The 13,006-nt window shown below is 40.3% G+C and overlaps 1 protein-coding gene and 1 long non-coding RNA gene across 6 annotated transcripts in view; one reads left to right on the top strand and one right to left on the bottom strand.

Moving 5' to 3' along the window:
* Positions 1-746: 746 nt before the first annotated feature.
* The window catches only part of LOC123604490 (ankyrin repeat and KH domain-containing protein 1), a 136,867-nt gene continuing 124,607 nt past the window's right edge, over positions 747-13,006 (bottom strand). For 2 of the 5 annotated variants that reach the window (XM_045490660.1, XM_045490696.1), the window contains 7 exons: positions 11,421-11,570; positions 9,647-11,259; positions 4,611-4,787; positions 3,062-3,313; positions 2,357-2,532; positions 1,497-1,661; positions 747-1,229 (listed from right to left, as the gene is read on the bottom strand). In XM_045490660.1, coding sequence (XP_045346616.1) covers positions 1,170-1,229; positions 1,497-1,661; positions 2,357-2,532; positions 3,062-3,313; positions 4,611-4,787; positions 9,647-11,259; positions 11,421-11,570 — 2,593 coding nt within the window. In that variant the 3' untranslated portion in view covers positions 747-1,169. The remainder of the gene's footprint in view (positions 1,230-1,496; positions 1,662-2,356; positions 2,533-3,061; positions 3,314-4,610; positions 4,788-9,646; positions 11,260-11,420; positions 11,571-13,006) is intronic. The other 3 variants (XM_045490676.1, XM_045490686.1, XM_045490665.1) reach the window with 2 other exon arrangements.
* LOC123604573 lies at positions 6,760-7,505 on the top strand. The gene is made up of 2 exons (XR_006715363.1): positions 6,760-6,969; positions 7,214-7,505. It is a non-coding gene; the product is annotated as an uncharacterized LOC123604573 (long non-coding RNA).

Here is a 13,006-nt window from a genome sequence, read left to right as displayed (position 1 = left end):
CCTATCCATAAGACCAGGACACTCTACTATATTAAAACATGAATAAGTTGATGACTGTTCTTTTCAGAGGCTTGTTTTTCCTTCTCTATTGCATCAGATTCTTGGCATAGCCTATAGTTTGGCCAAAGCAATCCATTCTAGTGTTCCTGTGTTTAGCTTGTTAAACATATTGGCTCTTCATACTTGGGGCTGTGGAACTAAGTCCAGAATTAGTTACATATTTATAAACATTACTCTGCTGATTCAACAATACAACAGCATTACAGGAGGTATTCCCACCCACTCCTATGTCCCAACCCAAATAAAACAAAACACTATAACAAAATAATCTTTAGATAAAAATCAGGAAGCACAAAAGGAACCTGAAGTTGATGATTTGGGTGTCCCTACGTTTGTTCAGTGTCACCTGATTGCAATCCTATTGTTCTTATTGACACTTGTGATCCATAAAGAGCTAAACTTCGCAAAGGCCTATCTGCTAAAGTCAGGTAAGACACATTGCAGGGGCTTAAAACTTTCCCACTTACAAAATGATAGGAAAGAGAACGAGAAAACAAGGAATGTTTAACACAGAACAGGTAGGTAACTAATCTTCAAAATGCTTTTTCAAGGCAGTCTAAAAATGATCTCCAAGCATAAAATGTGAGATGCCTGTTAGAAGTAGAGTATTAACAACTTGGTTCAATAGGATTGTGGATTGGGTAATACCTGCATGACCACTGAAAGGATCACACCCCACTTCTAAACACTGTTCATCTTTTTATTGAATATTCTGGTAAATATTTCACATTAATACAGGCTACATTAAGTAGAGCCACTATATGACAAGAAATTTACTCAACTTTTTCCTTTTAAGTATGTAAACAATTGTACATGTATTTACCACCCTAAAAGGTTGAAACATGTAATCATCTAATTCTCTTCTGCATACAAGTAGCATTCAGTATGTTTAGCCAAAGCACTAAGTTCAAAATGGCTAAACTAACCAGAGAACATAATCAGGTGGATAGGAAATCACTTTGTTCTTATACAATGGGCAATCAAATTTCCATTGCTAAGCCTCAGAGAGAATTTCTTAGTTAGGCACATTTAAAAAAAAAAAAAAATCCCCAGGGTTCTTCCAAGGTCATAGGTTTCTCAAACAAGGCTAAAGAGTAAGACCTTCTAACTTAGTTGACATATTTGAGATGCATGTTTCCAATATGAGGAGCCCACGTGCCAGGCCAAATCTGAAAAGGGGGAGGAAAAATTGGAATTTCTAATTAGGAATCTTTAGACATTTACAAAATGAATATATAAATGCAATGGCAATTCACTGTTTGTGCCTAGGAAGAATACACATACATGAGATAAAATGTTTAGTAGCATCATATAGATATCAAAAATCTTAATTCAGATGAAGGTGGTCGGATGTCATTTCGATATTTAGAATTTGTAATACCCAAAGAATTAAAAGAATGACATGTCAAAATAAAAGAGCTTTAAGTCCATTTTACCTGCTGGGCATCAGTGCATTCAGTTGAATTTTGAATAACTTTTATCATAGGGTTCCAAGCAGGATCTGGGTTGTGAAGTCCATTAAACAAGGGTCCTCCGGGAACATCAGCAAGCTGAGGATGAGAGGGTATTATGGTGCCTCCATACATGGAAATTGGCAGGCCCTATGATAGCAGAAAGAAAGGTTTAATCCTGAAGTGATTATAAAGGATGATTCCATAATACCAGCTTAGTTCTTTCTAATTTCCCTTCCTCCACAGAACTACAGAGGATCCTTTAAATACAGCATCATATGGTATTGAGAAATCAAAAGTGATAACCTGAAATAGCAACACTTTTCAACAATAAGAAAAAAACCCAACCAATGAAATCCAATAGCAAATCATCAGGAAATTTCCCAACTTTGATGAATACAGATAATACCCTCAACTTTTCCGTATTTTAGTTTCACCAATGAGCTTGTGCTAAGAAGAAGAGGGAAACCCTACTTGGTTGCCTACAGCCACAGTCTGGCTTTAGGGCAGTCAGAAAGTTCTGATAGCAGACAACAGGGCATTGGGGAGCTCACAGCCAACTTTGTAGAGGGGCAGAGGCCTCTCTCAAAGCTGTGGCAGCAAAACCCAAAGCTGAGAAGTCTAAATGTCTCAGGTTTTTTTGAGAGGAGGGAAGCATCCTCAGCATAGTTTGAGGACAAACTACTGTAGTCAACATAACTTACTTTTGAAATTGGGCAAAAGATCTGGCTAAGTCATGGAAACAAACTCATTACACCCAAAGGGAGAATTATTTCAGTATAAACTATTCCTTAACATTGGCTGGCAAAGTGTTAAACACGTTACAATGATGTTTGTTGACTCACTTTAGAAAAATCCAGAAAACTGCTTGCCATAGGTTGATGAAAAATGTTAGAGGGGGCTACCATTCCAGAATCATCTCTCTCCATTGGTTGATGCTGGGAGAATGTGCTTGGGTCTGACAACTGTTGATGCATTGGATGGTTTCCTATCACAGACTGTGACCAACCTGATAAGCCTTCTGGAAAGAAGAATTGAGGACAGGGTTTGATATTTATTTGGGTAAAATGACAAAATATTACTACTTAATCTTTTTTTCATACTAAATTTTATCGAACTCATTCCTATGAGAAGCTCAGTGCATGTTCATGACAATCTTTGCAAGCCAAAAAAACCAGTTCCTGGAAAACTGGGTGAAGTCCTTTGAATACCCCAAATACTCTACCTAGTCCTTCAAAAGAGTAAATGCTCTCTAGAAGAACTCAAATGATTATCCCATTCTATATTGGAAAGCTTAAGAGGGAAAGGAAATATGCATTGAATCTTTTATGTCTAATCTATACTTATTATTATTATACATATTATATTATTATATATAAAGGAAACTAACATTCCAAACTCTGAAACTGAATTCTTCAAAGGTATATACACCCCTACTGATCATTAAGTGTAGGAACTAAGCTGTTTTGTTTTAAGGAACTAAGTTATCAGGGCAAAATCCCACAACTTACTTGAGCTATCCCTCCAGACAGAGGGCAAGGTAACTATACCTGACATAGCGTTGACACCAAATGACCAGATTCCACTGTGTCCAACAGGAGCGACAAAACTGGTCCCCACAGGGGCTTGTGCGACAGACCCTCCTTGCCGAATCCGGGCTAGTCTCTCTGTTCCAATGGGGGGAGGTATCTTTCGATCTTGACTGGCACTGCCTCCTTTTGGTTGGCCCAATGTAGGTGGGGCAGAGGTGGCTGAAAGAGGTGAAGATGATCCCGAAGAAACAGATGGAATAGGAGAGTCACCTGGTGGCAAAATATTTCTCTATTGTTTTATTACATTAAAAACTAATTATAAGAATATGAGAAACCTTGTTGGAAAGATCACAACACGGGTTCTGTAAAGAAAAATTTCATTTTATAAGATCATTCAAATGAAAATATGTAAGTTGTATGAATATTTTGTTACTTCTGTGTATAGTGAGTATAAACAAATAGTCTAAATTTTTTTTTCCAGATTGATGAAAAAGCTAGAAGGAAGGCCTAGAATAGGAATAGGAATAGGAATAATTCTTATTGTAGTTCTAAATAATCTTCTCAAAACATACATTGTACAATTATGTAAAACATAATTTTAAACTAACTCAAATGTGGCAATGTTTGTATAGTAACTAGCATATTGTCTGGAAAAAAGCTGGTGGCCCTCTATACTTGGCTGTTTTCTTTTGTGTCTTTCCACAACCCTTTTTCCTCCATAAGGAAGAAAGGTTAATGTTAGCAAATATCTTGGATTCAATTCATGACTTGGTTTCTTACTGGGATTCTCAGGTCATGGTGGTAATTTTCCTTGTCAAAAGGGCCAATACTCATTGACTATGTCATGATGCTCATTAAAAAATCGAATCCTGGGGCGCCTGGGTGGCGCAGTCGGTTAAGCGTCCGACTTCAGCCAGGTCACGATCTCGCGGTCCGTGAGTTCGAGCCCCGCATCAGGCTCTGGGCTGATGGCTCAGAGCCTGGAGCCTGTTTCCGATTCTGTGTCTCCCTCTCTCTCTGCCCATCCCCCGTTCATGCTCTGTCTCTCTCTGTCCCAAAAATAAATAAACGTTGAAAAAAAAAAAAATTAAAAAAAAAAAAAAAATCGAATCCTGTTCAAGTACCGTTAGAACTTCATCTGTTCTGAATGTTGCAATAACTAAGAATAAAGGAATACTGTCACTTATAAATGGCACTATCATATGGTTTCTAAAATATAAAAATAAACTAAGAAATCATACCAAACTGAATAGATACATGAATTGACTTCTTTGCAGACTTAAGAAATTATTTTGCAATACTATCCTCAAAGGGTCCTTCCTTTTATAAAACTACTTGTAGTACTTCTTCTCTTGATTCTTGACCCTTCTCAAGTTTTTTGTCCCACAAATGACTGATAATTTTTGACATGACTGCAGTACAAACCTTTGGTATCTGCATACCATCATACCATTGACTTTAGTTTACTAAACTTTAGTTTACTGAAGTTACTATGCAGAGTTCCCTGAGACAAATGGTTAATAACTTATTCAAGACTCTTTGGGAAGAGTTTCTCCAGGATTCCTACATGAGTTTGAGGCGCTTGTCCAAGGATGGGGAGAAAAATGTTGTCTGTTGAAACTTGGAGTCCCAACAGGAGCAGGCCCTTGAAGGAAAACCCGAGTTCCTGGTATGCCGGAAAAACTCGTCAGGGGAGCAGAAGAGGAAGATGGGGAGCTGCCGGATGGGTCAATGGATGGTAAGCCTGAAAAAAAACAGGTCCAGACATCAAATCAGCCAAGGCTTTAACATGGAAAGCCCTAACTTTACTTAATTCCTTTTTAAAAAAGAAGAAAGCATACAGTTTACTTTTGTAGATCACAGCAAAATAATCCATTTATGTGACACTGTATTATGGCCCAAACCCATTTTTTTCTTGCAGTCCAGAAGAATATCACTAAACAGCACTAAATGTAGAAGAGTGCAGTGTTTTTCTTGTTGTTTTGAGAGTGCACAGGAGCAGCAGGGGGTGGGGAGGAGGCACAGAGAGAGAGAGAGAGAGAGAGAGCGAGAGTGAACCCTCTGGGGATTCTCTCTTTCCCTCTCTCTCTGCCTCTCCCCTGCTTGAGCGCTCTCTCTCAAAATAAATAAACATTGGAAAAAAAAAAAAAAAGAATGGCAATCACCTGGGGGCTCCTGGGTGGCTCAGTTGGTTAAGTGTTGGGCTCTTGATTTCTGCTCAAGTCATGATCTCAAAGTTGTGAGATTGAGCCCTTGTGTTGGACTCTGCGCTGTCAGCGCAGAGCCTGCTTGGGATTTTCTCTCTCCCTCCCTCTCTGCCCCTCCCCTGCTCATTCACTCTCTCAAAATAAATAAACATTAAAAAAAAAAAAAGGCAATCACCTGGAATAATGTTCTGGATAAATCTCAAAGCTTTCACTAGAGGGGACATGCAACGAGAGCATGCTGTGACTAAGTGGTCCCCATCAGTAACTTCTGCTTTTCCTTTTGTGGAAAATCTAAAAGTATAGCTGTTCATCTACATAAATACAGTTGTCTCCTATGGAAGATGAATAACACAATCTACCAATGTTTCCTTCCTAATGAGGAAAAGCATACTATTAAAGATAAGTAATCCATCTGATACAAAAAATCAACAGTTGCAAACTATATCAAAGTTTCTATCTAGTTTGTGTAAATCTGAATTCAGCAGTCTTCTCAAATGCCACTGCTGTTTCTAGAGAATGCATCGGGGAAAGGGAACAGGTGTGTGCAAAAGGATTATATGTACTCATTTCAGGAAAAAATAGTTAAAATCAACATGAAAAACTGTCAAACTTCTCTCAAGCAGTTCTTCATCCATTTAAAGTATATGGTTCAAAGGCTTTTAGCAGATTCACAGAGTTGTACAACCATCACCGCAATCAATTTTAGAACAGTTTTGTCTTCCCTAAAAGAAACTCTGCACCCATTACCTGTAACTCCCCATCGTCCTTTACTCCATATCCCCACCTCTAAGCAACCACAGATTTACCTATTCTGGAAATTTCATATAAATAGAATTATACAGTATGTGATCTTTTTGTGACTGCCTTTCTTTCACTTAGCATCAAGTATTCAATGTTCATCAATGCTGTAGCATGCATCAGTACTTCATTTCTTTTTACTGCTGACTAATAATCCCATTATATCAATACACTACATTTTGTTTTATATTTATCAGTTGATGGACTGTGGGCAATTTCCACTTTTGGGTTATTATGCTGCTATGAACATTTGTGTACCAGTTTTTTGTGTAGATATAGGTTTTCTGTTGGGGAGACTTAAGAGTGGAATTACTGGATCGTATGGTACCCTTGTGTAACTTTATGAGGAATTGTCAAAAACCGTTTTTTTCAAGTTGCTATGTTACTTTGGATTTCCACTGGCAACATTTGAGGTTTCCAATTTCTCCACATCCTTCTCTATTTTCTTCAGTATTACTATTTCTTACCTGTGAAACAACCAGGAGAGTAAACTATATCCATGAAAGAAGAGAAACAAAAGAAGCCATACAGGCAGTTAAGATATAAGGCCAAGCTGGGGCGCCTGGGTGGTTCAGTCGGTTAAGCGTCCGACTTCTGCTCAGGTCATGATCTCACAGTTCGTGGGTTCCAGCCCTGTACTCGGCTCTGTGCTGACAGCTCTGAGCCTGGAGCCTGCCTCGGATTCTGTGTCTCCCTCTCTCTGCCCCTCCCTGCTCATGCTCTGTCTTTCTCAGTCTCTCAGAAATAAATAAAAAAAGTAAATACATAATATATGTATATGTATATGTACATATATATAGCCAGGCTTACCAATCCTGGACCTCAGAGGGAAGGTCCAGGATTAATGCTTGCTTTCTAAAAAAATGATTATTTTTTTATTAGCAATAAATAATTTTGATGTTTTAGATCTAAATAATTAAGGTTCCCTTGGGGCACCTGGGTGGCGCAGTCGGTTAAGCGGCCGACTTCAGCCAGGTCACGATCTCGCGGTCCGGGAGTTCGAGCCCCGCGTCAGGCTCTGGGCTGATGGCTCAGAGCCTGGAGCCTGTTTCCAATTCTGTGTCTCCCTCTCTCTCTGCCCCTCCCCCGTTCATGCTCTGTCTCTCTCTGTCCCAAAAATAAATAAACGTTGAAAAAAAAATTTTTTTTTAAATAAATAATTAAGGTTCCCAAACCTTGTTTTCTACCAAACTAGATAGCAGATATCCTTGATTTTTTTCTTTTTTCTAGAATTTCATAATCTGTACATCTTCTGGGAGGCAGCATGTGGAATGCAAAGAGCTCAAACATGAGAATATGAGAGTTCTGAAGTCAAACTGGCTAAGGCATTCAGAATTCACATGTCAGTGCCAGTCAAGTCAAAGATAAATGCTTTCTACACTGATTGCCTGAGCACTGGCAATGAGTTCTTCTTGCACCCTGTGTGTGGCCTTTGAAAATCTTTTAGTTTCCTCCAACGTTTATTTATTTTTTGGGACAGAGAGAGACAGAGCATGAACGGGGGAGGGGCAGAGAGAGAGGGAGACACAGAATCGGAAACAGGCTCCAGGCTCTGAGCCATCAGCCCAGAGCCCGACGCGGGGCTCGAACTCAGGGACCGCGAGATCGTGACCTGGCTGAAGTCGGACGCTTAACCGACTGCGCCACCCAGGCGCCCCTCTTTTAGTTTCCTCCAAACAAAAAGTGAAAACAAATATCTATTTATAGAAAAAAAATAAAAAATTAAGAAAAAAAAAATCCTAGAGAACATTTGGACCACAGTTGATCTTATGTAGGCTTATATATTTACTTGAAAGATGATATAGAGGCGCTTGGATGGTTCAGTCAGTTAAGCGTCCGGCTTCAGCTCAGGTCATGATCCCACGGTTCGTGGGTTTGAGCCCCACATCAGGCTCTGTACTGACAGCTCAGAGCCTGGAGCCTGCTTTGGATTTTGTCTCTGTCTCTTTCTCAAAAGTGAATAACATTGAAAGAAAGAAAGAAAGAAAGAAAGAAAGAAAGAAAGAAAGAAAGAAAGAAAGAGAAAGAGGAAGGAAGGAAGGAAGAGAGGGAGGAAGGGAGGGAGGGAGGGACGGAAAGGGGGAGGAAGGGAAGGAAGGAAGGAAGGAAGGAAGGAAGGAAGGAAGGAAGGAAGGAAGGAAGGAAAGAAGGAAGGATGATATAACAGCTGTTTTCCTGAAAAGACAAGTAAATAAAAGCATACCTGAAATGAAAATTAAGGTCACACCATATCCATAAACTTCCAGATTTAAACACCATAGGTCAGTTTGTAATAAACAAAAAGGAAGGCTGGGTTATGAAAGACGGTTTTCTCACTGGAAGGAAAATGTTACGAGGCAACAGAGCCTCTTACACCATTCTATGTCAGTTGCAATTTCTAATTTGTTTTTCAGAATAGTGCACATTAGACTCAAATTTGGCTCTTTGACTCTGGAAAAAAGACTGGTTTTCTAAATATATCCAAGTCAATACTAGACTCATATCTATATCTTTCTTATAACGCCTCAGCAGCTAATTTGTAATTTCAAAAAACCAAAGAGCTGAATCTAAGTTGGTCTTTTTACATTAAGAGCCCACAAATGACTGGATCTCTAATAATAATATTAACATTGAGCCTGAGCACCCAAGACTGAAATATTGTAGAATATTTCAAAGAATAATGTAGGTTATGGACTGGTACCTAAACGCTTCTGTAACACAAACTTTTTATTTTATTTATTTATTTATTAAAAAAAAATTTTTTTTTTTAATGTTTATTTTTGAGAGAGAGAGCATGAGTGGGGGAGGAGCAGAGAGAGAGAGAGGGAGGCACAGAATCGGAAGCAAGCTCCAGGCTCTGTGCTGTCAGCACAGAGCCCGACGCGGGGCTCGAACTGACCAGCTGTGAGATCATGACCTGAGCTGAAGTCGGACGCTCAACCAACTGAGCCACCCAGGCGCCCCAACACAAACTTTTTAAATCTGAGAAATGCAAACATTCATGATGATTTTAAAAACGTCTATAAATTTGAAATCCTTGAAGTATCCTGAGTCCCTTTTTATTAATATCATTATACCAATTCTTAGAAAATGGACTGACACAAGGTATAACCTCCTTGCTATGAGGGACAGAAACATCAGATAGACCATATAAGGCAGCTCATTGTATGTGAGTGATTATCTACAGCTATATTGCTGCCCCCTCAAACAGCAATCATTAAAGGGTCTTTAGTATTTATGACACAGTCTTTTTTCTTTCTTTCTTTTTTAATTTTTTAAATGTTTATTTTTGAGAGAGAGAGAGAGAGAGAGAAAGAGACAGTGTGAGAAGGGGAGGCACAGGGGCAGAGAGAGAAGAGACACAGAACTGGAAGGAGGCTCCAGGCTCCATGCTATCAGCACAAAGCCCAACACAGGGCTCAAACTCACGAACTGGGAGATCACAGCCCGAGCGGAAGTCGGAGGCTTAACCAAATGAGCCACCCAGGCACCCCGACACAGTCTCATTTCTTTAAGATCATGTGATATGATGTACAAAATAAGTGCTTTATTATCTTGAAGGATTCAATTACACTTAAGAGCCCCATACTGAACTGCAGTAATAGTTATAATAACTTACCAACTGGACTAGTAGAAACTCGCTGGGAAGGTGGTCTGAAGCCAGGTGCCTTGGAGTTGTCAGGGTGCACGTTTTCCAAGTGTCCAAGTACAGAGTTACCCAGGAATGCTGACTGAACAGTGAAAGAGGCATCTGCAGCAACTCGTGAGGACAGCGGACCATCTCCCCAACCCTGGTTAGCAGGCACCTGACTGCTATCAAAAAGACTACTGAAATGATTGAAAAGTGTGGCCGGGCCGAATGTAGGTGGCAAAGATTTATTTGCTGGGTTAATGTGCATCTGAGAGCCATTCATAATGTTCATGGCTGAAGAAAGCTGCACTGCAGCCGGTGGGCCTTGAGGTGGTGTCAAAGGAACTGGATTTGTAACAAAAATAGACTGGGGATCCTGGTGTATAGTTGCATTTGGTACTACTGAGTAAAAAGAACCTCTGGGCTGCATTCGATGAGAAACTCGAGGTGCTGGTACAGCTAACTGAGGTAAGTTATTGGTGTCCTGATTATCAGCAGCAACCAATCTGGGTGATGCCAAAGTCAATGGAGCAGGTTCTGAGTTGGATGCGAAAGGCATGGACATAGGACTTAAGTCAGATCCACTGGGTGGCTGTGCCTCCTCCTGTGTGTTAGTGGAGGGAGGAGCGGGGCTACTGGATGGGTGAGTTTCTGGAGCTCCTGGGGTGTTGCTGGCAGAGCTACTGCAACTATTTGCAGTTGAAGATGGGGTGCACAGGTTGGCCATGGGCTGCTCCTGTGTGGACGCTTTCTCTTTGGGGGGTGGCATGGCAGGGAAAGACTCCATCTTTTGTGAAGAAAGCTGTGTTTGAGGAGTACTTGCAGGCAGAAAGGTGGTGGGAACCTGCCCGCTGGGGATAGGTGCAGAGGAAACAGAAGGCAGGGAACTACAAGTGCTCGTCACAGAAGAGATCACTGTTGCTGGAGGGCTCGTTTTAGGCACACAGGCAAACAACTGCTTTCTGACCGATGAAGGAGTCCGGGTATTAGTCACACACAGCTGCTGGCTGGCAGCAACTACGGAAGAGACAGTGATAGGACAACTGGCAGTAGCTAGCCCCGCAGACTCTGAGGGTAAGACAGTCCCGTTCTGGTTCGGGAGACGGCCTGAATTATTATGCTTTGGAGAGCTGTTTGTGTTGCCAGGATTCACAGGTCTCACTGGGAATGGTCCCCAAGTGTTGGGAGAGGGTGAAAAGGTTCCTCCAAATTGGGCCATGGGTAAGCGAGGATGCCGAATCTGTTGCATAGTCTGAGCAGCCAGCAGGGCAAAATGAGGGTGGGGATAAGCCAAGGGTAGAGAAACTGGGAAAGAAGAACGTACGTTTGTTGGAACGTTCTTGTTAAGTTTATTAGTGGGCTGGAACGTAGATAATGTTGTCGCCTGTGACGTAACAAGAGCTGGAGCACCCAAAGGAAATGCGTTTTTACTGGAAGCTGATGTGGTGCCTACTCCAGATGAGAAGTTTGCATGGATGGACTTGGTGCTGGCAGGTGTTCTGATATGATTTTTAGGAATCAAGTCTTCCAGTTCCTTAGCAGGATCTTGAATAAGTGCATTGATAAGCTGAACCGCATACCTTGTTGATTCCGTACCACCCCTGGGGAGAAAACCAACAAAACATAAAAACAGGATCAAAGAGATAAAAACAGAGGTAATTTTAACCTTAAAATTCTTGATTGTGCCATGCGTAACACAAGTATGCTTCTAAAAACATTTAATTTCCATACAGAACTACGAATATACATTTTCCACAATTACCTTATTGTGATCATTCTCTCGCCATTCTTATCTTTTTGTTTATCCACATCAATATGGGCTCCAGTAACATCTTGTATTGCAGTGATGTTGCATCCTCCTCTTCCCATTATCCTGGAAACCACGGAAGCTGGAACAGACAATTTCTTTGACCTATAAAATGAAGACTTATGAGCTTATGAAACAAAACATGAGCTTATGAAAACAAACGTCTTTACTTAAAAAGATGTCTCAGCTAGTATGTTCATGTAGAATAATATGTCTCAAACCTTAAAGGGGAAATTACTATAAATTTTCGTTTTAGAAACTGACTCCCTCTCATATTGAATTTAACTTAGTGAAAGTAAATATTACTTTGTCATTTAAAACAAAATTATATTTTAAATAACTCATGATCTAAGCATTCCAATCTGCTGAAAACATCACACATCAACTAAACGGCAATGACCATATGGACTGACTTTTTCTAAACGAAAACAATGCATAACATACCATTAAACTTCATACCAAGTAAGAGAGACCAGCTTATCAATATCAGTAATTTATACTTAGCAATAACAAGTATAAATGCAGTTCAGGTTTGAACTACATAAAAAACAACCCACAAGTGGAGCCTGGGACTTGACTTCCACTTACATGTGAGCTGAGCAGAGCCGAGAGATGACTAGAGGCTGATCTTGGGATCTAATAAGATGGCCTGGCCTGGCTGTCCCTAAGGACTATCAAAGAAACCCAGTGTTTGCTGGCAGAAGCACTTTTTAAGTAAAGCAGAACCAGATGAGAGCGACACCCATTATTTTCAAGTGCTCAGTGCTGGGCCCCAGGATTCCCCTTTTCAAGGAGGGACCTTCAAACTTGAATTATTCCATCTAGAAGAATATCAGAGGCAGCCCTTAAAATACTCTTCATGCTCAAAATTTATTATCTTAATGCTGGGAAGAATATATTTGGGTATTTTGAAAGCTAGAACATAGACTAGGCTACATGCTGTAACATTTAAATCGATCTGATCATCAGGTGTGTATCACTCTCCTATTGTGCCAAGACTTCTTTCTGTTTGCATTTAATGGACACAAACTTCAAAAGCAATACAGAATAAAAGCCCAGACATTTCAGTCCTTTGGTGACTTAATATGATTTGATATACATTAGCATTTCTGTATCTTGTCCTGATTCCCTGTTGTAAAGTATGAACAGAGGCTAAAAGTATCATCTGGATTGTATAAAACATTTGAAAGCTGTGGCCTGTCTGCTTTTATTCATTTCACCCATCCTAGCTTAAATATAAACACTGTGACTGAAGGTGTAGTAAAACCTTGGATTGTGAATAACTTGTTCTGCAAGTGTTCTACAAGATGAGCAAACATTTCTTTCTTTCTTTCTTTCTTTTTTTTTAATGTTTATTTATTTTTGAGAGAGACAGAGACAGAATGCAAGTGGGAGTGGGTTAGGGGCAGAGAGAGAGGGAGACACAGAATCTGAAGCAGGCTCCAGGCTCTGAGCTGTGAGCACAGAGCCCGATGAGGGCCTCAAACTCATGAACTGTGAGATCATGACCTGAGCTGAAGTCAGACGCTCAACCAACTGAG

Source organism: Leopardus geoffroyi, chromosome A1, assembly GCF_018350155.1.
Source record: "Leopardus geoffroyi isolate Oge1 chromosome A1, O.geoffroyi_Oge1_pat1.0, whole genome shotgun sequence".
Taxonomy (NCBI): domain Eukaryota; kingdom Metazoa; phylum Chordata; class Mammalia; order Carnivora; family Felidae; genus Leopardus; species Leopardus geoffroyi.
The sequence above is the reverse complement of the archived record's forward strand: the minus strand, read 5'-3'. Positions and strand labels throughout refer to the sequence as shown.